The 25,554-nt window shown below is 42.7% G+C and overlaps 2 protein-coding genes across 9 annotated transcripts in view; both read right to left on the minus strand.

Moving 5' to 3' along the window:
• Nucleotides 1-972: 972 nt before the first annotated feature.
• Nucleotides 973-16,582, minus strand: NFU1 (NFU1 iron-sulfur cluster scaffold). 5 transcript variants are annotated; one of them, XR_007767663.1, is made up of 9 exons: nucleotides 16,173-16,219; nucleotides 13,937-14,040; nucleotides 10,944-11,079; nucleotides 8,359-8,425; nucleotides 7,383-7,497; nucleotides 6,165-6,228; nucleotides 3,697-3,871; nucleotides 2,260-2,903; nucleotides 973-996 (listed from the first exon to the last, which is right to left on the minus strand). XR_007767663.1 is itself a non-coding variant. In XM_050910318.1 (8 exons), exons 2-8 carry the CDS (start codon nucleotides 14,025-14,027, stop codon nucleotides 2,856-2,858), a joined length of 696 nt encoding a protein of 231 aa, XP_050766275.1. In that variant the 5' UTR covers nucleotides 14,028-14,040; nucleotides 16,525-16,582; the 3' UTR covers nucleotides 1,127-2,855. The 5 variants fall into 5 exon arrangements, 4 of the variants coding, with proteins under 4 accessions (XP_050766275.1, XP_050766272.1, XP_050766276.1 ...); XM_050910318.1 differs by lacking the exons at nucleotides 973-996; nucleotides 16,173-16,219 and adding an exon at nucleotides 16,525-16,582 and having other exon boundaries at nucleotides 1,127-2,903; XM_050910315.1 differs by lacking the exon at nucleotides 973-996 and having other exon boundaries at nucleotides 1,127-2,903.
• A 1,069-nt stretch (nucleotides 16,583-17,651) lies between these two features.
• Nucleotides 17,652-25,554, minus strand: part of AAK1 (AP2 associated kinase 1) — an 85,826-nt gene continuing 77,923 nt past the window's right edge. For all 4 annotated transcript variants that reach the window (XM_050910369.1, XM_050910366.1, XM_050910368.1 and 1 more), the window contains one exon: nucleotides 17,652-24,067. In XM_050910369.1, coding sequence (XP_050766326.1) covers nucleotides 22,908-24,067 — 1,160 coding nt within the window. In that variant the 3' untranslated portion in view covers nucleotides 17,652-22,907. The remainder of the gene's footprint in view (nucleotides 24,068-25,554) is intronic.

A 25,554-nucleotide genomic window follows, 5' to 3' on the forward strand; every position in this document is an offset into this window, starting at 1 on the left:
GTCCACCTGTGAACAGTTTCAAGATGACAAGAGTTTAGATAGCTGTAATCAACTTTTCCTGTAAAAGAGAGTGCTAGAACAGTGCTTAGGAAACATAAATGGATTTTGTGTGTTCTCTCTCTCTGACATGGGTGAAAACAAAAATAGCTGAATGGCAGACTGTAATTTTGCACAGCAAAAACACCAAAGCACTTCTTTTCTTTAAAAAATACCAGAATAATTTCAAGCAGTCATTGCTATTTTAAATGTAATGACTAACTGCAATTTATAGAAAAACTTCACAGTCAAAAAACCTTGCTGACCTGAGCATTATGGTACAGCACAGCTTCCCAGCCCCCTAAGTGAAGAGCCCTCTTTACAAAAAGAACTGCAAGAACATCACATTATACACCATACTGCCGCAGAGGACGCTGGCCACCTCATTAACTCCTAAGCTAAATGTTGAACAGTCATTACTATATTCCCGTTTGCCTCAGTGTCCGTGAATGTGAAAGGTTTTTTGGGTGACTGGAGGAGACGGGACACCTCTCACTAACAGGCATTCTTTCCGTGAACTAAGCTGTTCCAGACAGAGCTTGGAAAGTTCACACAGAAACTCCTCATAATTTGGGCTGATGATTTTACCACATTGGGCTATCACAGTATTAGAGTTTATGGTTATTGTTAATGCTGCAAATACAGTTGGGTTTTGTTTTGTTCCCCAAGTGAGAATTGGCACTTAACTCCCTCCCTCTGCTTTCGTTTATCCAGAGTTGGAGAGCCCCCCCCATTGCTTTATGCTGTAGAAATGCAACCACTGGCCTAAAGAGCTTACTTTGTAGCGGGACAGAACAGATAAAAGAGGACGGGATGCGAGCGTTATGTGCTTCTCTCTCCAGGACAGAGCTTGAGGAACTTGAGGACACACAGGATACACGCTGGACATGGAACCTCTTCAGTCTCAAGATCCCAAGATGCTTAATCTTCAGTGTCAGTACATGCAGGCTTAATATGGCCCTATTTGTACAAATTGAAACCCCATTAAAAACAAGACTGGAAATACAAAGACAGCAGCAGAACTGGATCCTTACTGTACCTGGAAGAGATTAGTACTGCTTAATTGAAGAATAAAGACCACATCTTTAAGAGATACATTTTATTTAACACACAAAACAGCTACTTTGCTGTTTAAGTTTTGGCTTATATAGTGCATTAAATTGACAAATTAGGCCTAAAAAGCTCTATTTTTGAGAGAACAGAGACGTTACTCGCCATTCTATGGTTTGCTGACAAAGAACGTGGCGGTAACGTTTGCACAAGCTCTCTTTTGGATAGTCTGAGCCTACCTCGAGGGCAATTTTGGCATTGATATACTTGTAAGATCAGGCACTGCGTACTTCATAACAGGGTAAAGAAAACATGGTAATTTCAAACCAATTTCCAAATCCCGACTGGGTAATTTAAATGACTGTAGGTTATTACTCTCCATGAAAGCTGAAGAAATATTTTGCTAAAATATTTATTTTCAAATTTCTAACAAGTAATATGAAGTTTATGGCTACCATATGCTGATCTGCATGCTATATAAAAGATTCTCCACTGACTTAATTGATCCTGTTTAGGGACTCAGTGGAATTACACTGGCAAGGAGTGAAAGAGGCTGACATACCGGAGGCTGTCAAATCCTTGCACGCAGGGAATACAACTATAACCATAAGCCAAATAATGACCACAAACTCAGCTCGATTGTGGCAGCACAAAGAAGAAATAGTATTTCCGTTAGCAAAGCCATCTGCTAAAGTGAGGCACCAGGAAGAAATTAAGTCCTACACGCACAAGTAAACAAAAGTACTTGCAAAGCCTGATTTACGTCTTTCAGTTTCAGAACAATAAATATTTCTCTTCCCGTAGTCTCTAAAACTGGAACGTGTTCTGCTCTGCCACATCTTCCCTCGCTCAGCCAGGGCAGCCACGTTACACATAACGCTGCGCGCTCTGGCACTGCAGAAGGAACAAACAGGATATGGCATAGGTAAACACATTAATTTTCTTTGCTATCCTACAAATGTAATTTGTGCCCTTAAGCACTGCACATTCATCTTGATGTTGGAGTATTATGTTGAGAAATCATCTTCTGCAAGTTTAAACAGACCACTAATGGTGGCTGAACAATTTTACTTCTAAATAAGCTAATTAGTCTCTCTACTTACTAACGCTGATAAGGATCATCATCTTCTAACATTTATTTTAAAAGATATATTTTTGTAACAAACAACTCACATTTTTTGTTTCTGTTGCTATTGTTTGCACAGTGGTAGTGAGCAGGTAAGTAACTTTCCACAAGTGATGGCAATATTACATCCTCTAAAACAAACAGTTGAAGTTATGGGTTATTTTTCACAAAAAAAATTGATATGAATCAAAAACTTTTTAACAAGACTTGATAAAATTAACATTCCTGAATTTCCCAGTTATAAAGCAAGGGCAGATAGTCCTGCAAGCCCCATAAGGAGGTTTGGGGGAATAAACATTTAGTATTTCTATTGCACAAAAAACAGTCAAACTTTACTTCTGCCTTCTCTTTTTTTCAGCCTTGAATTTTTTGTATGAAAGAACAATGCAGAGACGCATCACTATTTTTAAAGCCCACCATTTCTTTCTTAAGACATAGCACAAAGTAGAGCAAAAGGATTCTTTTTTGAATGCAGGGCATTTAATAAATTAGTGGACAAACTGCTTAAACTGATGATACATTTTCACAGATATAAATGCAACTATTTTTCTGAAAAGAAAGGCAAATTCGCTTGTTCCTCAGCATAAAGATAGTTTACGTACACCATGAGGTAAATACTTATTTGGCCATAGATGATGCTAGCTCAAGTAGAATTTGCTTCTTTCTCCAAGTCATCATCGTCGTCAACAACCTGAAATCAAATCCAGAAGTAGCTTAGGTAAACAGTTTAAACTCTCAGTCCCGTAGGATTGCATAGAGAATTTATTACATTAAATCCTTGCTGGACCGAAGGAGAACAGCAGTTATTCTACACCGCTGAATGACAATGGTCACATGAAGAAGGTAAGAAAAACTTGCAATCAAAAATGCCAGAAAGAAATGTGGCTGAAGTAACAGGAGCTGGTCAAGTTATTACAAAGGCCACTAGAACAATCACTACAGCATATCAGATTTTTAATGAGGAAGCAAAAGAATCTGCATTTTAGGGGACAAAAGCTTGTCCCTCATTATCACACAAAGTCACCAAAGCACAAAGGTAACAATCACTGGCAAACACAGAGCGTCCAGTTCTGGGCTCCTCAGCAGAAGAGGGACATGGGCATATTGGAGAGAGTCCAACGAGGGATCACCTCCCTCAACCTGCTGGCAACACTCCCCTTAATTCAGCCCGGGATATCGTCGGCCACCTTTGCCATAAAGGCACGCTGCTGGCTCAAGTTCAACTTGGCATCCACCAGGAACCCAGGTCCTTTTCTGCAAAGCTGCTTTCCAGCCAGGCAGTCCCCAGCATATTTGGATGCATGGGGTTGTACAGGACTTTGCAGAGTTCTGTATCTTTTGCTAAGATACAGCTTCTGACTTGGAAAAAATGCATCTACACATCCTGCACTTTTGCTTAAATTGCCAACCTGTCCACGCCGGAAAGGGACAAAGACCTTCTTCTCCATTTAAAAGAAAACAGCTATTATCTCTCACCAACCCACCTGTTCCACGCCTTCTACTTCAGGGATGTAGAACTGGAGCATGTTCTGTATCCCGTTCTTCAGGGTGATGATGGAACTGGGACAGCTGGTGCACGCACCCTGCAACTTCAGCTGCACAATCCCATCCTCAAAGCCTTTGTAAATAACATCACCACCATCTTCTTGCACTGTTGGCCTGATGGAACACGATACTCAATTTAAAGCAAGTACAGCTGAAATATGTTTCCTTCCAGAAATCTTTAGTAAAGCTCAACAAAGAACTGCCGAGACATAGTAACTAAAGCCCTCTTTCTCTACAACCACCCAGTTCAAATTCCCAACAACTCATACTTTGCTGGACTCTCTCACATTGACAGCTACTGTTCTTCCGTAGGACATTAAGCAAAACATATTTGCAATGAATGCAACAGCATATGAAGGAATCATTGAAATTCTAGGGGCGAGGGTAAGCACCTTAGAGCAGAGCTTGATTCAGCCTGCAAAGACATATTGGTTTGCCTTGAGGCCCTCTCCACACGTAACGATGCCTGCGTCAGTTATGTGCCAAATATAATAGGTGTGTGTCCTACCAGACGATGCATGTGCATCTGTTCCCTGACTAGGGACAGTGATAAAAGTCCTTAAGTGTTTCCATAAATAAATATGCAGTTCACCATAGTTCACACAAGACAGAAAAAAGCTCCAAGTATAAAAGCTTAATCCTGCTAACGGGTGAAGAAAGCAGCATCTGATAAGATCACATCCCAGTACTATTAGCATTTCTGCAGCCTGGTCTCCTTTTGCAAGCAACAAATGCCCGGCACTGTAACTGTATCCCCATAGCAACATTCTTCCAGACCAAGCTAAAACCATGAAGTTACTCTAACAGAAGCTCTTTATACTGACTTCCAAAATAACTCTTTGAGAACTACACTCCTAAGAGAATAATCTATGTATCTGACACATTTATTAACAACTCGCCATAGCAAATTATCTCCATTCCAGAAAGCCAAAAAACATGACTAAAAATTCCATTTTTCTTCTTTGAAATTAACTTTTTTAACACGCTACAGGACCTTTCAGATCTACATTCCCTCCATCCTGCACCTTCTGACAACTTCTTTGCACACATTTTTGATCAACTAAACAATAAATGCTCTGTAGGTACCACTGGTTTATATATAGCTTCTGTAAACTATCCTGCTATAAAATGAAGTAAGATACACTACTGCTAATATTCTCATCAACAACTTCTTGGTCCACCGAGGGGTACAGGGGTAAGGAAACGAAAGAAAGAAAAAGGTGGGGAAAACCAGAAATTTGGGCAGAAATTCTGTGACCGTTACGAAAGGCCACTGGGAAATCAAGGACTAACATACCAGAGGGAGCTTAAATGACCACACACCCAGCAAGAGCAGAGCCTCCTGAATGTTACTTTCTATCATGGCTTTATACAACAGTATACTTGGGTTACACATTTCAACACCTAGCACATATGCTTGGGAAAAAATGTTCCAGCTTATTTCTGCTTTTCTCCCTCTTTCCTTTCAGGAAGATTAACCAGTACCATGTGTCAGCTGTGAGATAACCAAAACATTATTTTTAAATATCACTTTTAAAATGCAGCATCTAAAAAGAAAAAAAGAAATAAAAAAGCCCAAGTTCACCAAAACTTCCGGAAAAATTAAACTGAATTCCATGATTTTGACCAACACACAAGTTTCTGGTTCCTGTAATTCGTGAGCTGGGGAAGATGTCGCCATCAAATATCACAGCTTCAGAAACACATCAGACATTTTCCCCTGCATCTAAAATGTCAAGTTGCTTATTCCTTTCAGTTCACTTTGGAAGGCAATTAATGAGCATAAAAATATACTTCAGGTAAACAACATGATCCATAGCCACTCTTGAGACTTCATTAGTTACCACCAGTTTCTAAATTCAAGCTGTGTTAAAATACCCATAAAATTGCAACAGAATGCAAAGACAAAATCCATTGAAGCCCAGACAGTGAGGGAAACCCACTAGTAAATTTTTCTTAGAGTATGATACAAGAGTACAAACTACTTTGGAATACTTGGAAGGGAAGGGCAAGTACAATTAAGACAGAGATTAATACAGCAGAGGAAAAAAAGTTACCATAAAAGCAAAGATTGTGTTGTTTTCACTATTTAAAAATCGCCAGGTTAAAACCAATGGACCTGTTTAAATGCATTTTAACTTAAGGGTAAGACTATACACTGTTCTAAAATCACTCAGCAATAAGGACTCTGTTCAGCACACAGTTTGCTTAAACAGGAAAACTAGATAGAAAGTTTTCAATTAGAGGAATCAGCATTCTCAACTCTGGCCAGTTTTGCACTTCAAACCCCCACACTCGATATTGAACCTCGAAATCACACCTAGCCAAAGAAAAATGCACTGTTCCCTGAATAAACCCAAACCCCAAGACTAACTCCCTCCATCTAGCAGTAGTGTTCCCGGTTTACCTTATTCTTGTATCCAGCAGTTCTTTAATCATCAGTACAACTTCATCATCATCTTCTGATGCAGCTTGGAAAGAGAAAAGGTGCAAATCAGAACTTGGAGAGAATTCCAATATGATTACTAACACTCTGTAGCCATAATGGCAGAATGAAATAGCATAAAAACATTGCTGAGATGACTGAAACCAAAAGGCAGAAGTCTTAATTCAGAGTAAGTATCTTTTTCTGCATTATCCTTATTTACATCCCAGGCTTTCGCCCACAACAAACAGTATTGGTTCAGAGTTCTTCTCAACAGGCAAAGGCCATAACAGACAATAGTAGTGCCACCTTTTAAAGGAAACAACAACTAACATTCAATAAGGATGCGTGGGTTAAGGCAGGGTCCTCAGAAGGAAAGTTTTAGCAACCTAAAAAATTCAGCAGCAGAAGAATTATGAACGTGTCTGGGTTTAGCAGCTCTGGATGCAATTTTAAGCTCAGTGTTAGTCTCGCAGAAGCATTTTTAAAGACAACTTTTTCAAATAAAGGCAATGTTAATATTGAAATGAAATCCAGACATAACAGAGCGGAGAGGAATTCAATAGTCATAATCTTCCTTAAAACACTGGGAAAATTAAGTTGGTAAGTTGCAAATGAGAAAATAAAAGGCAAAATACTGTCCTTGAGTTAAATTGTAAGTTAGTCTCAGTTACTTTCTATTACAGTTTGGAAAAGACTTATTATTTCTTGTTCATTTAAGACCATAAACCTATCATTAAGACATGGACATTAAGCCTGGGCACTCTTTTTTGATTTAAGGAGGGAAATAAAACCCTTCGTAGGTGCCCATACAAAAAGGATATGCAGCAACACCCCATAGCTTTCTAAAGACAACCTCAGGACTTGCAAAAATATTTCACGCACACAAACTATAACAGAACACGGTCCATGCTGCCAAAACACATAGTTCAGCACAGCTCCTGTGAAGATATACTCCTCATACTACAGCAGATGAGAACCAGGCTTTATATTCACAGGTAAGCAACTCCTTTAGACAGTGCAGCATTGCTTCCGCTAGAACATACACCTTCTGCAAATTCTCTCCTGTGTTAATTTTAGCAGTTTCCACTTTCAATTCTCTTGCATGCTTTTCTGAGGGACAAGTGGAGGCTCTTCTGGATGTCACAAAAACTAAACCCAAAGGCAGATACTGGCCTCTTCCTGAAGAGTTTGATTTACCTGTATCTGTCCTAGGTGCCTCGTCAGTAACTACAGGTAAGCCAGAGGCAAAGAAATCCATTATAGTTGCATAAATGTCTGGTTTCAGTAAGTTCCAATCCAGGTCTTCACTCTCCTATGAGAACCAGAAAAATAAAAATTAAAAAAAAAAAAAAAAAAAGAGAGAGAGAATAAAACCAGAGTATCTACCTCCTAAGTTACGCAGAGATTCTTCTTACATTAAAAATATCATAATGGGCTCTCATGTTTGATGCGTGGATTTGATTTCATAGTTTTGTCAAGTCCAGCTTTGCCAAAAAAGTTCAGTAAGACTTAATTTATAACAGTCAACAGAAAGGTTTCCTTGTTCGCAAGCCAAGTGCTACTAAAATACTAGCTAAAAAGAGGCAAAAAAGAAAGACTCCTAAATACACTATTTAACACATATTTTTACCAAACTGTTTCAGAGACTCAAGATTGTTTGGTTCCATTTAATTCCGAGCCAAATTATCATTCACTGAATTGCCCTGTGCTCTTCACACAGTAAGAGCACACCTGCACGGTTACTACGCAACACCTTACCTCTGCTGACACGAGCTCCACACCTTGCATAAACACAACACTCCATCCCGCTCATACAATCATCTCATTTGGAAGCGTTCTCTGGAGGTCATCTAGTTCCGCTTCCTGTTCGACACAGAGCCAACTTCCAAGCTGACCACGTTGCACAGGGCCTCGTCCAGCCCAATGTTGACCATTTCCAAGACCAAAGAATCTACAACTTCCCTGGGCAACCTATTCCAGTGCTTATCCACACATTGTGATTTTTTTTTTCTTTTATATTAAAGGCAATTTCCTTTATGCCACTTGTGAACATTGCCTCTCGTACTTTCACTATGCACGTCCAAGAGTCTGACTGGATCTTCTCTATGGCCGTTTATTAGATAGCTGAATCTCAGCTCATCTTTTCGTACATTTGAATCTCTGTTCTGCTTACCTTGGTGATTGTGATGAAGTCCGGTCCAAAGAAAATACTTTTAACTCCTTCAATTTTGAATAACTGTCTGTCAAGAAAAAAAAAAACAAAGCAAAAATGCACACACATTTCAGGCAAACTCCTAAAGATTTATTTAATCTATCACAGGAAAAAAGTTCTAGAATACACTTCTAGACAAAAATAAGCAATAAAATCAGAACTGTTAACAGAAACTCGCAGTTACTTCACCTACAGCTTAGTAAGAGCCAGGAGATCCTGCTGTGAAGGATCTCCAGTTGTTCTTTGGAGGCAAAATTATATTCTGTATATAAAAAGATATTTATTTGTTCAGCATCAAAACCAGTAGGTACCTATTGTTTCAGGTAGGACTAGTGCAAATACAAGGAATGTTCCTTAAGGTAAGTTATTTGAAGTAATTGAGGTCAATAAAAACTGCCTTCAATTCTGTTGCCGTTAAATAAAAGGATTAGTGCCAAGCAGTCCACAGGGCTTTAACATACCAACTCACTTTGTCAGCAACCTCCAATATTTTTAGTCATTTGCATGGCACATGAAAAATTTGAAGATTTAATAAAGGCTTAAGATTCATATTAAATTGCTTGAGGTGGTCCCATACAGCACCCAACAACCAGGCGGTAAATTAGCACACATCCAAAGCAACACAACAACTTAGATAGGAATGAGCGTATTTTTGACAATATTTTAAGTATAAAAAGCAGACTGAGAATGTAAAGACCAATTTCCACAAATGGTTAAATAAAACCCAACAAATTCATCTACAGAATAAATAAATGATGCTACTCCTGAAGAGTAAAAAAATGAAAAATTTAAAAAAAAAAAAAAATCATTAAAAGTAGGAAGCACCTGGAGGTAAATACAGTATAAGGCTGTAAGACTGTTTTTGTAATTAAAGAGGGAAGAAAAAACAAACAAACAAACAAAAAAACCCATATTCTCCTGAAAGACTAGAAAACATCAAAAATGCAACGAATGAAGGAACTGGAAATCTTATCACAAAGGTATGTGTGATGGAAAATGACAGAAAAGATTTCACAATACCCATTTGGAAGAATTTCTACACATGAAACAATTATACATGTATTGGGCTTTTACATCACTAAACCAACTGGATTTTAAAGTTACTTAAACAATGAAATTATGCAAGTGCACCAAACCATCCCAGATCAATTAAATAATTCTCCCCCCTCCCTCCCCTTCAGGAAGCTTTTATTACTACTTTGGAAAATTAATATTCCCTTTTAAAATGTATGAGTATTCCATTTACAAAACCCATAATCTGGGGTTTAACGATATATAGTAGACTTTTTTTTTCCATTAACCTGCACAATACGCATCATCAAGCTGTTTTGCCATGGCACACACAATGTTTTCTTTGATGATAACATCTATTTGCAGATACATGACAACAAAAAGCCACTTTCTGACAGTCGATTTCATTCTGCAACCTGATGCACTTTGGCATAATAAGATCCTACAGCTTCAGCATTCTTCTAACACGTTTTGATGTCCTCAAAAACCTTTCACATTGTATTTACTACTTTAAGGCACAGAGCTTTGCTTGTAAAGATCCTGTTTGCTCTCAATCAACTCTGCAAGAGACCTTTGGAAGCGTTAGAGCTGCATGTTTGATAACCCTACAGTTCCTGGAGAGACGTCACATGAAACAGCTTCTACTTTTGCATGTAATTCTTCCAACATACACAAAGATGACTTGAACGGGGATCTCTGGAGGTAACGTATTGCAGCATTTCTGGATTTTGAAGCCCTTCCACCCACGTAACAGATAAAGTTTCTTTTCAAAGGCTAACGTGAAAGCAATGACAAACATGCAAAATGGATGCTTCCAAATATTCCCAGAGACACCTGTGATGGTGCTCCAAACCCCTTCTATACCAAGGTGATATGAATCAATTATCTGCTCAGCGATTCCTGCTCCAGATTATGCATTTTGGTATTGAAAGCTGCAACTCCCAAGACCTGTTACAGATCTAGGCCGAAAGAGTGGGCCAAAACTGGCTTTCCTTTGACCGAAACATTACAAACCTTCTGGGAAGGAAAAATCCATTGGCTTTGAAGTTCAGGTTAGCACCAACATCTGCCAAAACAAGCAAGCTACTACATTTAATTCATCGTATTATTTACTTCCTTATGCCATCTATTTCCCAATTCTGAAGAGTTGCATGATTTCCAAATAACTACTTGAATTAAGAGTGTTCTGATGGGAATGATTTTGCAAAATCAGGGCCAGAGGTCCCACCGATGATACAGCAACTGTTCAAGAATACTGATTTATAATACCGCTCAATCCAGCTGCATAAACTAGACCATGATGCATTGTGCTATGATACAGCTGTGGGGAGTACAGACACACAGAAAGACTGCTTTAGTAATGACAATCTTCCCAGCTTTAGTTTTATGCACAAGTAAAGCGGCATTAAAAACTTAAACCCAACCAAGCTGCTCCCAAGTATAAGGAGCATCAGTTGTAGACTGTTAAAAACATCAGTTGTAGACACACAGCCCATGCTAGTCCCCCAAACAAATTATGATGTGTTTAATAATACCTTGCTAGAGGTGAGCAAAATGCTGCAGCTGGTGTGGAAAACTCCATAGTCCTCGACTCCAGCACTTCCTTCCCTGGAATAAACTTCAAACTATTTGGATTTGGTGTGTCCTGAGTTTGAATAAACATGCCCCTTACTGGAAATTAAGAAAAAACAAAAAGAAGAAAAATAATGTAATCAAACCTAAGTAGCTTAAGTGAAAGTCAAGGATCCCGCTTACTTAGCAAGCCCAGACCAGGGTGATCACTGTGCTATAGCAAACAGCAGCCTATGCAGCAACGATACTTTAAAAACACAATGCAATGGGTTCCATGAAAGCTTCCAGACTGACATGAAGACTGATAAACACAGGCATGTTATCTCACAGGGAACAAGATGATAAATGGAACCTTGTCTTTCCTTCTTTTGCTAACTTTTATTTACTAAGAAGCATCCTACTGCAACAGCATCGAACCGCATGAGGCCAGTACCATCCTCACTTTCTACTAAAGGCCAAGAGACGCAACCTTCATTTCTCTGTTGTGTTTAGGTTTTTTTATTTTATGATCCTCAAATGCTATGAAATCCTTCTTCCAGCATTACCACTTCCTGTTCAAAGGATAATCAGTTTTACTAACCCTCTCTTGAAGATAACACATGATTTATAGGGTTTGGGTTTTATTTCATTTTTCAGCACTATAAAAAAAGAAAAACAAGCATAACAACAGTTACAGTGAACCACACCCTGCTTATATTTTCCACAGAGTAAAAAATTACTGTAAGCCATCACTTATCCTCCAGAAATTGAACTGACCAAACAATTCCAAATAAAATGATTTACAATTCACTGGTAAAGATGTTTAAAAGATAAATTTTTACTGAAGTTCCTTTTGCGGCGTGGGTCCCTCTTTCACTAGAAGAGTGTATAAAAACCTGATCTTGACTAAAATTTAATACTCTACATTTAATGGTGTACACCTGATAGTGTATTTTCCTGTAGACATGTCCACGCAGCATATGCCCAATGTCCCACTGAAGCTGAACATCAGTTAGGGACAGTCTCTCGTCTTCTAATTCTCTTTCTAGTTCTCCTTCTTCCTAACTCTCCCTGCACATCAAATAACACAATGATATACCAGCATTCACAAAAGAAAAAAATGCATTTTAAAAACAAAAATCTCTAGGAACTAATATTTATAACTAAATTATACTTGAGAAACAAGCTCACACAACTTCAAAAAATATGCAATAGAGGGATTTAAAGCAGCAAAAAGAGTTGACATTTTCATTTTCGTAAACTGCCATTTTGCTCATAACTCCCTAGTATTAGATGACAGATCACGCTATTTCTAAATTGCCAAATTGTTACTGCATGTGTCTGTCATGGTAACAGCCCATTTGACTTGAACATACACAATGGCAAAGTACGTACACACTACTTTTTTTTTTTTTTTTTTTTTTTTAAAAGGACAAGAGAGTTAGCACAGAAGTACTTAGTTTTAACATGAAAAGAATAATTCTGGTAGAGCAAGCAACTAGTCAGCTTTATCCACGGGGACAGAAGAACTACTCATCTTCCAGATCCAGCTGGCATCCAAAATCACATCCAGCGTAACAGTCTAGTTTATAAATAACCAACAACAGGGGATTTGGATGGCGTGGAGTACACTCTGCCCATTTTTTGAAAGCAACAGGTTGCTAACAGCTATCGTACATTGTTCATCTAGCATCTCTAACACCCTAACACACAAATGGCTGTATCAGCTCTCAGAAGAGGTGTCCACGTGGGTAGCCTCTGTATTTTAAAAGTGTCTTCTGCAGTGGAAGACCTGCCTTCCTAAGACCAGGTTTTTCAATCATTAATCAACCTGGAGAGTTCTTTGCACAGCTGGGAATAACTTGTTTGGAATTCAATATTCAGTAGTTGGTAACTGGCTGTATTTACATTTAATATCTGTATCGTTTCTTTCAATCCTCTGCGGAACGCTGTGTATACCTGCTTATTATTCTGTTCTGCCATCTGCTCAAGTTAAGAGGAAGATACCAAATAGAGGCAGACTTTAGCAGGACACTTGCAGAAGCAGGTAAAATCCTAAGTCTGCTCATCAGAGTCTGCCTGTTGATTAGAACTGAAATAGAAAAAATGGTGCTGCATCAGATAAGATTGGACTTCTCTGAAATCGAAATTAAAAAGAAACTTCTGCCTGAGCAAACTCATTTAAATAAGATTTCCATTTGTGACTAATTCCATGCAACAGCACCTGCAGAATTTTTTTGTCTTAGACTCTTTCTGCTACAGCATTGCAGAGCAGTTGCTATATCCCTCAGGCAGGTGCAAAAGCACAATGTTTTTCTGTGGTGCAAGTTTCACAGATGATTTTTCCCCCCTTTTTTTTTTTCCCTTTTCTGAGCATTACAGCCTACCAAAAAAACCAGTAGGTACAACAAACTCAATCTTAAACATTGCTTTTTCAGGGTAATACCAACTTGCAGATAATATTAATGGAGAATGCCATTAATGCACCATACATGGATGCATGTTCAAGAGGGGGAAAATTAAAAAAAAGAAAATATTGCAGGTCTAAGAATGAAAGGCTTCGCTTTCATCCTTGCTACGTTCTATCTGGAGGCCAGCAATTTTATCTGGCAGAGCTCAGCAGCTGAAGCGGGACAGAAGGCAACACAAAGTCTTTCACAACAGATACATTTACACCAAGACAGAAATTAAATTAAGAAGTGCAGCAAAGCCCAAATAGTATTTTGCACTAACAAAGCCCCTTGTAAGTCTTGGCAGCTGAATGATATAGAAAAAACATGTATAATCAAGCACATAGTGAGCCATCCACATCTTCTCCCCAAGCTCCAAATGTCCAAATGCACTAGCACTTCATTAAAAAACACCTAGGAAATGTTATCACACTCAGATTTCAGAAAGAACAGTAGGCTTTCATTATTATCACAAGACATAAAAACTCACAATGCACTCATCTATTCATTTTTTAACTAGTATTTACCTGCATTATGCCATACTGCAGATGGAAGAAATGGTTTCTTTTGCGCAAGTTGGTGGAAAGACTGAGTTGTCACATTATGATCTTTTAACATCGTACGACAGAACCTAGGGAAAAATAATTTACTCACAATTTCCAAATTACAAGTTTGCACTACCCCACAGGAAGAGTGTTTCACATGCTTCTAGCAACCCCAGAACTCAGCAAGACGCTCACCTGCCTTAAACCTCTCAGGTAATGTAGCAAGCTCGCAGGCTAGATCACAAAATGTCCCTTACTTTTTCCCCTTTTCAGTGCTCCCTCTCTCTCATTTCATAACAAAAGAGACATAACTCTCCAATTTTAGCCACCTAAAAAATTAATCTAGACTCCTTCACAGTCACTGAAGACAGGCAAATCACCTTACCTACCTAAAGCAGAAGAGGATCAATCACCCTAAGGGAGCCTTTTGTCTTCCTTTTGACAGTGGCGAGCACCTGGAAATCTAGCTTGGACTAAATACCAAATTTTCAGAAGATTACAGACAGCTGAGATGAATCCAACCCCAAACACCTGAGGCTAAATCAAGGCCAGAATTTTCTCCTATACTCTGTGGGTTTAGCTAGTCAAACATAAGGCTCCTATATGACTCTTAGAATATACAAGACAGGCTAAAAAGGTAATGCAATGGCTACTCTTACACAAACAATTCTCATAAGAAAAAGAATACCAGGACATTTGGATAAAAGATAAAAACTCTCTTAGCTACACATACCAAGCCATACCTCACCCCTGTCCACCTCTATGTATTTCTTCCCTTTGGGGAATAAAGAAATTCAGTATATTCCCGTACAAGTACTGTTCCAGAAATAAACCAGACCAGTTAAAAAGAGGCCCTGCTCCATACTGGCCACATAACTCGCACTAGCAGTCAAAATAGGGGTGGTGTCATCTGCTCAGATGAAGTTAAGAGCGGGGAGAGCAGAGGGGGAAAAAAGAAAAAAAACATTAAGAGAAAAAGCAAGGCAGAGTGATGGAGTAACAGGCCTAACTTTCAAAAGTGTAAATACTTGCTTGCACATCTGATTTCTGTCACTGTATGCACACCCAACAGCATCCAGGTACTTCAGAGCAAAGTTAAAATCAAAAAATGTAACCAAAACCTACCTCATGTCACAGATAGCATAGAGAAATATTACATACTGAGGATTAATTATCATCTGATTTCTCTCCTCCTTATCAGGTGGGGGCGGGGGGGGGGGGGAAGCAGGTAACCTAAATAAATTACATCTCCAGGAGCTCTTACTAAGAGAGGAGGCTGATTCTCTCAGGGGCCATAAATCAGAACAGAAGCACCGCACCTAGGCCCAGATTGCTCAAACTCGGGAACAGGAGAAAAGCTCTGTCTCATGAAATGGACCTCCCTGCTGCAAGTGAGGGGGACATGAACACAGAAGAGGTCTAAATCATGTTATTTGCTTTCTTTTGTGGTCTTGATAGCAGGTACAGAGACAGCAACGGGAAGTGCGAGGAAGGTCCCCCAAGAGAAAAGTTCTCTCTCCCTTTAGCTTTGGGGAATAAAGATTATAGTCCATTTTATAGTCCACAGCACGGAGCAGGAGGTGTGCACATCACCACATGGTCCTTTGAATTTCCCCTTATTGTACAGTCTTTAGCAACTATGAGGGGGGAACTTCCCCTTATTGCCTGGCCCTAAGGATACATACGTGGGGGAGTTAACTGCCCCTCACTGCATGATCCTGTGCATAACTGGTGGTGGTAGGAATTACTCTTTGTTGCACGGTCCTGAGCACATGTGGGGGTGGAATTACTCCCTGCTGCACCATCCTGAGCACATGTGGGGAGAATTCCCCCTCATTACTCACACCTATGTGCGCAGGGGGGGGAGCAGTCCCGCAGGGGAAGGCCCTCAGCACCTGCGTGTCGGGGGGAATTAACGCCTCGCTGTTGGAATGGGGTTGGGGGAAGAAACAGCCTCTCGCTGCTGGTCTGTAACGAGGAGAAGGAAGAAATAATTTCACCCTCGTCTGCCCTACTTGCAGCGGGGAAGGAAAAGGAGGAAGAGCGAGGAGAGTCCGGCGCGGCCCGGGAGGTCGCGGTGCCGCTCGCTGCGACGCGGCCGCCCCACCCAGCCGCGCAGGGAAAGGGCGAGAGGGGACCCCCTCCGGGAAAAAAAAAGCCGGGCTCCCTCCTCCGGACCGGGGCAGCGAGGAGCCGAGGGAGCCCCGCGGTCACCTACCGGCCGCCCAGCCCCGCAGCCGCGCCGAACCACCGCGCAGCCGCCATCTTGGAGCTCCTCAGGGCCGCCGGGCGCTGCCGCCCCGCCCCGTTCCCGCCCCGGCTGAGGCGCGGCGGCGGCGGCCCCTGGCGGCGGCGGGCGGGAAGGGCGCGCGGGGCGGCTGGGGCTCCGCGCCTCTTGCAGCACGGCGCTGCTTTTCCCCCTGCACCCGCCCCGGGACGTTTCCTACAGTCGGCATGTTTGCTAAAAATATAAATATAGAAATACTTCCCGCCCCCCCCCCCGCCTTAAAACCAAAGCACCACCCCCAAAGGTAACACTTTTTTTTTAAAAATAGGTACTTTCTTCTTACCATTGCGGCACATTCCAGGGCACTGAGGCCCTACTGTCTGTCTCCCAGCTGCTGGCATCGCTTTATCAGCCCCTGGAAGGAGCAGCACGGGTTACCACACATAGTGCTTCAAAACAGCCCCCTCCAGAGCAGGGGTTTCACCACAGAGCCCAGTAACACACAAAAAGCCTTTTTTTTTTTCTCCCTCCCAACTCTCACAAGCCATCAAGAAATTGCCAATTTAGCCCAGTGACCTTCCAGAGATGGGGGCTGCAGAAAAAGTTAGAGGCAAGGTGTTTGTTTTGATCAAAATATATTTGAGGTGGAAGCTCTTGATTTTGCAGATGGCAGCCGCTGCCGCCATTCGGGGCTGTTGCACAAGGAACAAGAGGAGGAAGAGTCTCCCTGGGGAGGAAGGAGACACATTTGCAATTTCAGCATGATGAAGAGGTTCCAGTTTGTGCCTGGGCCACAGCTGCCTTTTACCCCCTTAGTATGATCACAGTCCTGCCCATTTTGGACCAGAAAGTCACTTACACCAGGCCGATTCATAGCTGCTTATTCTCTTACAATTAACTAATACAACCTAAAAATCCAACAAAGTTATTTTAAACAAACTTTCAGCCCTTCATTTCAGTCATTCCTCGCTGGATTCGCTGTACCTTGGCACGCAGCTGCGCTCACAGAAAGCACGTTTTCCCTGAGCTTTGCCAAAACCTATTCTTGGATAGCCCCGTGTTTCCCCCCCGCACACGTGCACAGCTCGGCACGGCACAGCAGCGGGTGGTCATGGACCGTTTTGCTCACGTACGACGGATCCTCTTCGGGGATGGGTTCATTCTGCACCTCCTCTCTTGCAGCAGCAGCTCCTGGGTTTGCAGGGAGGGCTCAATAGCCCCGCGCTGTCTGTAGCTGTAGCATTGCCCCAGACATGAAGGTTTCTCTCCAGTAAACTGGAATATCCACTGCTTAAAGCCTCTGCTTAAAGCAATAAGATCAGTTTGACATTACAACTTGCCAGATAAAACGGTAGGGACAGACCCAGTTCAGTACCTTGGTAGGAAGAACTCATTAAAAACCAGATTCTCTGTATCCAGCAAAAACATTTTGCGTGGGGAGGGGAGAAGGAATGCACAGCAGAGAACATGTATTGTAATCAGATACAGTTTTAATAAAATGTACATAAGTTTACAACTCAAACGTTTCTTCATAATGATTACCAGAAACACAGATGATCACACCCAGAGTGCAAAACTTGACTCCATCAAATCTGCAAGTCAGAGGTACTTCCAAGACTGCTAAGAATTACCGTAATAACAGTGCAGTGCAAACGAAACACTGCTCTTAGGACACGAGTCACAGATTGTTTGTCACAGTTAGCGGAGAGCACGGACACTCCCAGCTCCGGCTTCCCACTCCACGCAGAAACAAAGGAATTTCTTTCACTGCCGGACTCGGCGTGTAGTGATGCTCTACCAGCTGCATCCTACATCAGAGCTCCCGGCCCTGAACAAGCACCCTGCTCTCCCCACCCCTGCAAGCAATTATTTCTCCCTTTGGAGGGGAGGGATTGGGGAACAGTGGATCACCATTATCCCTCTAACTTCACAGGGGAGTATGTCTAGGTGTGTGTGACAGTATTTACCCTACCTACAATGGAAACTACAGGCCATGGCTTATTTTTAGAAACACTAACACAGCTGATCAGGTTTCAGGAATGTGTTTCAGAACTGGAACAAGATTTCACTGTCAAGACACTACTGTAAAAATGCTTTGGAGTCTTCCGGTGTACTGAAAGGCCTTGATTTAACACCATGAGGAAAAAAAACCAAAACACCCACAAAAATTCAACTCCCCAACACAAGAGTCTTTGGTGGAAGCTGAGTTAAAGTAACCGATTACCACTTTGGAGTGATTGAGAGTTCAGCAATTAAACAGATCTCGCTCAGTCTTGCTTAAGTCCCACTGAAGACATGCTTCAGGCGCTATGTGTCATGATTGCTTACACGGGTTTGCTGTTAAGAGCTTAATATCACCTATGGGCTCCATGCATAGTGTGCATTACAGATTGAGTGTGCGCTGGCTTCAAGAGACTAAGATTGTAAACTTAACACCACGTATGACTAGTGCTGAGCTGGCTGCAAGGGAGAGGAGATACGGGGAAAGTCCCGAAAATACTGCAGCAGGCTGCAGAAAGTGCAGGTTACCACCACGGCGGCTGGTCCCGTTACGTGCGCTGTACAAACATCATGGCAGTGAGGCAGAGAACGCCAAGCCAACTGCTTTTTTTTTTTTTTTAGCATGCAGAAACTCCGACTAATCACTTTGAAGAGAGACGTTAAGTGCATTCAAGCTGAAGTTGGCAATGGGTAAGAACCAGTCCCTTTCCCAGCACGAATCTAAGATTGTCGCAGGACCGCAGCGATAACTGCGGCCCTCTGGCCGTGCATGAGGACCCAGGGCAGTTAACAGAATTTACTACAGCTTTAAAAAAAGATTAAACCAGTGGTTCTGTTCAGAAAACTGACTTCAAAATGCTGCATTGAGGCCATACCGGTCTTATTTCATTAAGACCACTGGCTGTGTGGCAAAGAAAACAATCAGCATTATTCTTCCACATTCATTAAAAACAGTAAGCTTCAGAGACTATGGAAATGAAATTTCCACTTACAATTCATCACGCTGAAGCTGCGGCGCTGGCAGTGCAGGATTAGGAGGAATACAGGCTGGAAATGAGAAGGATATCAGTCTAACAGGCATTGAAATGCAGTTTTCTGACCATAACCGAAAGTCCCATTACTTTATAGGTCACATGCAGAGATGCCTCCAAACAAGCTGCCTCCACCCCCCAAAAGAGATATAAAACCGTTTAAGCACTGGATGTATGCTGGCAGGATCATTAGCTTCTGGGGCACGGTTAGCTTGCTCTTCGTGTAAAGTGCTTGAAGAACATAAAAGCTGCCAAAATGCTAGCTGGAAATTCAGCCTGACCCGACCTGAATCAGGGCTGTAAACAAGCCCGCACACCTCGCTGCACCTCGGTGCATTTTCCCTTTCTCCCTTGGCTGGCAGTGCAGGATAGCAAGGTCTGAACTACACGCAGCTCGTCTCCACCCCGCCGACACAAACACACACACAAGAGGCAAGGGGCTCCGGTCCGAGCATGAAGGGGAACAGGCTAATGCTTCTCCAGCATCGGCTAAGTGAGACCTGGACGTGGCATTGAAAGAAGTTTCACAGAATTATCCAAAAGCAATTTTTCAAGTAAAAATGAAGGAAAGGAAGAAGAACCTGAATCCAGTTAGCAGAGGTAACACCTTGAACCCACATCTTATTTATACACGGTCCCTGCTCGCTCCAGTGAAGCATCTCCCTGTTCCACAGATTCACCCCTCCACCGCCAAGGCCTGACCTCCCTTCCAGCAGCTACCCGAGCGAATTTAACAGCTCGAGGCCAAATTCAGCCTCCTGGCTGCATGCACGGCCGTGACACAGGTTGCGTGTTGAAACACATCTGGGCCCTCACGCTCAGTCTCCTTGGTATCCCTTGAATTCACAGTTTGCTATCGCAGTCATTCTCAGCATCTCTCACGGATCCAATCCAGCAACAGTCGGCTTGGGGGGGTATATATTTAAAACAAAAACAACAGCCGCCTTTCGGGTATATATTTAAACAGAAAACAACAACAAAACACAACAAAAACCAGCCTCAGCTTTGCTGAAGAAACATCTCAAGGGAAACCCAGAAATTTCTTTACAGTACTTCTGTTTTCAAGCAGTGGTGACGGAGGACAGAAAGAACCCTAAACCACCAGTATGCACCAGTATTACTTAACTCCGAGCGTAGCAGAGCAGGGCAGAAGGTTCCCAGCTCCACACAACTCGACCTGACTTGGGCTCGGCAAGTCACTATTTGCCATCAACTGGGCTGTGCAAGTCAACGTAGCCTCCCTGCTTTCAAGTATTCTCCCTCCCCACTCTAGGGCTTTAAGACCTCAGTCCAAGCTTCTCCCTCTCCCTTCCAGGCAATCCCCACGCCGAGCACGTCCAGCAGAACATTTGGCTCATCTCTTGCAACTGGAGATACTTTGGAGGGGAACTGAATTCAGGGAGGGGAGAGGAAACATGGAGCAGTCAGCAACTCCTATTTGCAGATGCTTCGCTAGTCAGCTCCTGGCATTCAGGGTTTTTCCATCCATCCTCCCCTCACGCTGCTCGGCTTAAAAGTCGGCAGCAAGTCAGCCCTGGACTGTGCAATGTTCTGCTTTGTTTAAGCAGCCTTCACATGCATCTTTAATATGCCTGTTGCATTCTTTTAACGCTTATTATTTGGACATCGGACAAAGCTATGTACTGGAGGTGGTGTCAGGTTTTTTTTCACACAAAACTAGACTGAAGTCTGTTTTCGGCTGCAGAGGCTCTCCCGGGTGTGACTCCAGGGAGTTAGGAGGAGCTACGGCTGATCCTTCCCTCTCTTAGCGCGACAGTACTCGCACTACTTTCTCTCCGAGTACAAGCACATCAGAAAGCGGGCAGGGCAGGAACCTGCTCTACATATGACCAGTCCTGATGTCAGCAACCCACCCATTGCTCCAACAATTCCCCTGCAAATGCCCAAAGACCTCAAAGCCACTCGTGGGAGACCCCCAAACGCAAAATATGCCCTTTACCCTCAGTGCAAGGCTCCAGCTCACGTGATAATGAACAAACTCCCTTGGGAAACGGCCACCGCAAGGCTTTTAAAAGACTTGGCCAGATGCTACTGGAGTCAATGGGGATTTTTTTCCATAGATGTCAAGTCCTTAAAAATAAAACCACCAAAATTTTTTCTTGGGAGACATTCTGCAGCACCAACACCTGTTACGAAGGATTACTGCACTGCAAAGATTCATCAGCGACTGGGAGGCCAAAGAGTCCCTATAACTGGATATTTTGAAAGCCAATCCACACTTACAAGTAGCTTTTGCGGGCCAGAAGTAGCAGATCCAAGACAACTTACACATCCAGGCATTTTGCAAAATAAAGATGGGAGGTTTCACTCTTATCTGTCTTATATTTGTGAAAAGAGAGGGGAGCAAAGTCTGCTTTGTTTCTGCCCAGCTGCCAGCCCGGGCGATTTTTCCTCCAAACACTCTATTGGGATTCACCACATCAATGACTGAACAAACAATAAGAAGTTGTCTTTCTCTTTGGGAATACGGTAGAAAGCACAGTATTTCGGAAGTAGAGCAAACGTTACCAAAGGAGTGTGAATGGATTTTGTTTAGATTCATCCTTAATCAACAGGAAAACAAAAGGCAGAATTTACAAGTATAGAGTCAAGTTCTCTGCTAGTATAAATCAGTCTAACCGGATTGCAGCCAATGCTGAATTACACCAAATGAGGTATGTAGATCAGGATGTCTATTGAGTTGTTTGCATAATAAGTTTTTCCGTAAGGCGTATTTTTAATACTGTAAAAATGCACGGTGCTCTCCTTCACAACACCATAACCAAATTTCTGGGTCCTACACTTTGGCATAAACCAGACAGGAAATATGCACGTAAAACTAAAGCTTTGCCTGATCATTCAATTTTCCAAACAACAGTAATCGTAACAGCCCGACAGATCGCTTTGCTGAAGTTCATGCATCTGAGAGTTTGCAAGACAAGCGACTGAAGGCACTGCGAGTCCTTCCACCGACTCCTCTGGGCTCCAGCACAGGACTCGGGCCGAAGCACGTTCACGTGTTACACGCCAGAGCAAGCAAAGAAATGCTGCACGCGCGATGCCACGGCTCTGCTCACATCAGCACTGCACAAACCTGGTACCAGACACCACCTGCACGGCTCTCACTTGGTACGCACATAACCTACGAATGCACACGACAGAATCACTCCGGAGCCACGGCTGCCAGGTTTGCCATCACTGCCAAGCAGCAGGAATATACAACCTCGCTCTCTTCCACAAGCCCCCACTGATAGGAAAGAAGTCGCAATAACCGTTTAACCTGTGAAATCACTTCCTTTCCAGAGCACTAGCAAGTCCTGCTTGACTTGCTCTGTAATTAATAAACCTCTTCATTCATCTTATAATGCATTTCCCCAGCCACGACCAGAACATACAGAATATTACTGGTTTGGAAAAGCATCTAAAAAATAAATGGGGGGGAAGACAGTGAGAGGAGGAAGGTAAGAAGCAACTGAAAAGGATATGAAGATCCTGAGAGGCCAGGCATTCAGACTAACTAACATAACTTAAAATGGTTCAACTATATATCACTGCAAATAGAGTTCTGACCAAAAAATAATAATTTTTTTTTTTTATATATATATATATTGCTATGTCATTAATTTCAACTAAGAGGTTCAAGGTCCTGTGAGAGGCGGTCCTACGGGAAGCACACCTCCCAGCTCACAGCAGATTAAGGCTTTTGCTTTCCTGCTTTGGAAGGAAAGGGTGCTGAAGCAAACGGATCCCCGCCCGGCAGCTCTGTAGTCCTGGAAGACAGAGGGACAACAGAGACAGATCCTGCTATCGCCTGTCTGTTGGTATGAGAAACCACTTTGTAAGCAGCTATGGGCTTGACTTCAAGACCCTGCCCATCTTCTGGACTGTAGTGACGGGAATATTTTGACAAGGATTGTGGACGGAAAGGCTTGTTAACCACGGAGCCCAGCACGGCTTCCTGGGGCAGCGCATGTCCTCCTTGGTTTCTCTCGCTGGCAGTGCCACCCTGCTCTTGCAGCACACCTTTAGAAGGGATGTTTTCCTGGGTCTCCGTGGCTCTTGCGGAAGAGGGATGAAGATTGCTTGCCTGAGTAAACCCGGCAGAGGGATACTGAGATCTCGCCGAGGCCGTGGAACCACGCATTGCTGAATCCAGGCTTGGGAACATCAGGTTAGCTCTGTGTTGGACATCGCCTCCTTGACTTAGGAAAACGGGTGGTGCGAACGGTTCCTTAGACATACTATGGGAAGTCAACTCTTCCATGATTTTCTTTTTAGTGAAAGGGGCTCTCAGAAATACATCTGCTTCTTCTGGATGTCTAAGAGCCACGGTGCCCTTGGAGATAAAAGGAGCTTTGGTAAAGACATCCACCTCATCGGGCACTTTTCTCGAGCTTCGGAAAGGAGCCGTAGCAAAAACATCCGGTTCGTTAAAAACCTCCCCGGTGTGCAACTGGAAGGCAGGGAACAGCGTCTCCCCTGCTCTAGTCTGGGAGGACTGGGAGTGGGGATCTTCTTTGGAGGCCTCATGTCTTTCCCTGGGCGCAGACTGCAGGAACCCTGTGCACAACTTGCAGGTCTCCTCCTCCTCTTCCGAATCCATCAGTAAAGGCCTGGACCCGCTGCAATCCAAAATATCTCCTTCATGGTCTGTCCCCTCTCCTTCGCTGCTGTAGAAGGAGCTGTTGCTCGAAGGACCATCTCTTGTTAAGTAGTCCGACTCTGAGTTGTGCTGCGTTTTCACCTCTGCTATTTCAGACTGACCCTTGTACAAAGCAAGTCCATCACTGCCAGAAGATCCTTTACAGAGTTCAAGAGCTACAACTGGGAATAGGGCCGGATCCCTCTGCAGACCTAAAAATGCAAGAGAAGAGTGTTACTCAACAAGCTCCATCTCCTTAGTCATAAATAAGAATGAAAGGTACTTATTACACAAGAAATGTCACGCCGTTCAGATTTAAACCACCACCACGCATGGAAAACGGGACGGAGAGGGAGGGCAAAACAAAAGAAAATAAAAATGCCAGGGGAGGTATTGACAACACACACACTGACACACAGCTCGGCGCTGCCTCACAGCTTGGGGACAGCACAAGTACCAGTTTTCAGAAAGAGACGGAAGATGTTCGACACACAAATGGGCACACCCAGCACTCTCTCAGCACCATTCCACAAGGTTTTCTCTGCCACCCACGACAACGACCACCATCGGAGAGGTTTTCACTTCGTAACACTGCTACCTGGAGTGAAGCTCCAGCAAACAGACAATTTTTGTCATTTCATTCTGCACTGTTGCTTATTGACTGCCCTGCAAGCAGATATACAGCTTGGCATAGCCTCTATTTCTGTGAGCCATCCCACGGATACGTGGAATTACACTCGGGCATGTAAAATACACAGGGATGCCCTACAATCTGCTAAGATAACATACACATTTCAAAGAATGAAGGTCAGCCTATAGCTGTTAATGAATCCTGGTAACTACAGCAGCATTATTTTAAACCACTGCAAGACAAATGATTTTAAACACTCCATACCATGACTTCGAATCAAGTATCTAAGATAACTATAACGATCTGGCTTCCTTCTGTGTTAGTGTAACAAGATAGTGTGGGGAGAGGCTTGCTGTTCTGCTCTTCTCCAGTTACAAGAGCCCAAGATGGGGTTGGTTTTGCCTTACGACTCACACAGACAGAACACAAGATATCTTACCTTCAAAGAACTATTGGCAGGTTAGGAGTATGTCATTGGACTCATGTTAGCAAGAGGATAGGAAAAAGGCACGTGAAAACTAAGCAGTACGAATTGCAGGAAGAATGAAGAGGGTAAGGAGGTGGTTTGGTATCCGCTGACCGATGGACAAGCAAGGTACGAACCAACCCACCCTGCTGTGACAAAATAGCATCATCGCCCAGGTGAATCACTCACACTTGCACACCCATCGCAGCCCGCAAGGCACCGTTTCTTGATCAAGTCTGTAGACGTACGCAAGTTAAGCCGTTCTCAGTCACTTCTCACAATTAAAGACACAGCAGTCATTCATTAGGCATCAAAATCAGTATTTATTGGGAAACTATTCACTTAGATACATTACACTGCTAAATAAAGACAGTGTAGATATGTGAACATTTTGTAAGTTACTCTACAAAAATACTATCTATCTTTCCTGAAGCCTATGTTGTCAGCAATGGTTTAACCTTAGATGCTTATCTCAGATTACAGGAAGAGTACGTCTACGGTGTTGTTTTCTTCCAGGAGGCTGGTTATATATTTACCAGGTATTATTGTGAGATTTTGAGAATACAGGCTGAAGCAGAGCAAGACCGGTTGCCACATCACGC

The sequence above is a fragment of the Gymnogyps californianus genome, chromosome 23 (genome assembly GCF_018139145.2).
Source record: "Gymnogyps californianus isolate 813 chromosome 23, ASM1813914v2, whole genome shotgun sequence".
NCBI lineage: Eukaryota > Metazoa > Chordata > Aves > Accipitriformes > Cathartidae > Gymnogyps > Gymnogyps californianus.

What these genes read in the sequence shown, in the direction of transcription:
- NFU1 (XM_050910315.1), bottom strand. Translation starts at nt 16,219, where the DNA reads ATGGCGGCTGCGCGGTGGTTCGGCGCGGCTGCGGGGCTGGGCGGCCG. An exon ending in ACTTCATCACAATCACCAAG is followed by an intron (nt 7,498 to 8,358) that starts GTAAGCAGAACA and finishes TGGTTCTCATAG; the next exon opens with GAGAGTGAAGACCTGGATTG. An exon ending in GGCACCTAGGACAGATACAG is followed by an intron (nt 6,229 to 7,382) that starts GTAAATCAAACT and finishes TCTCTTTCCAAG; the next exon opens with CTGCATCAGAAGATGATGAT.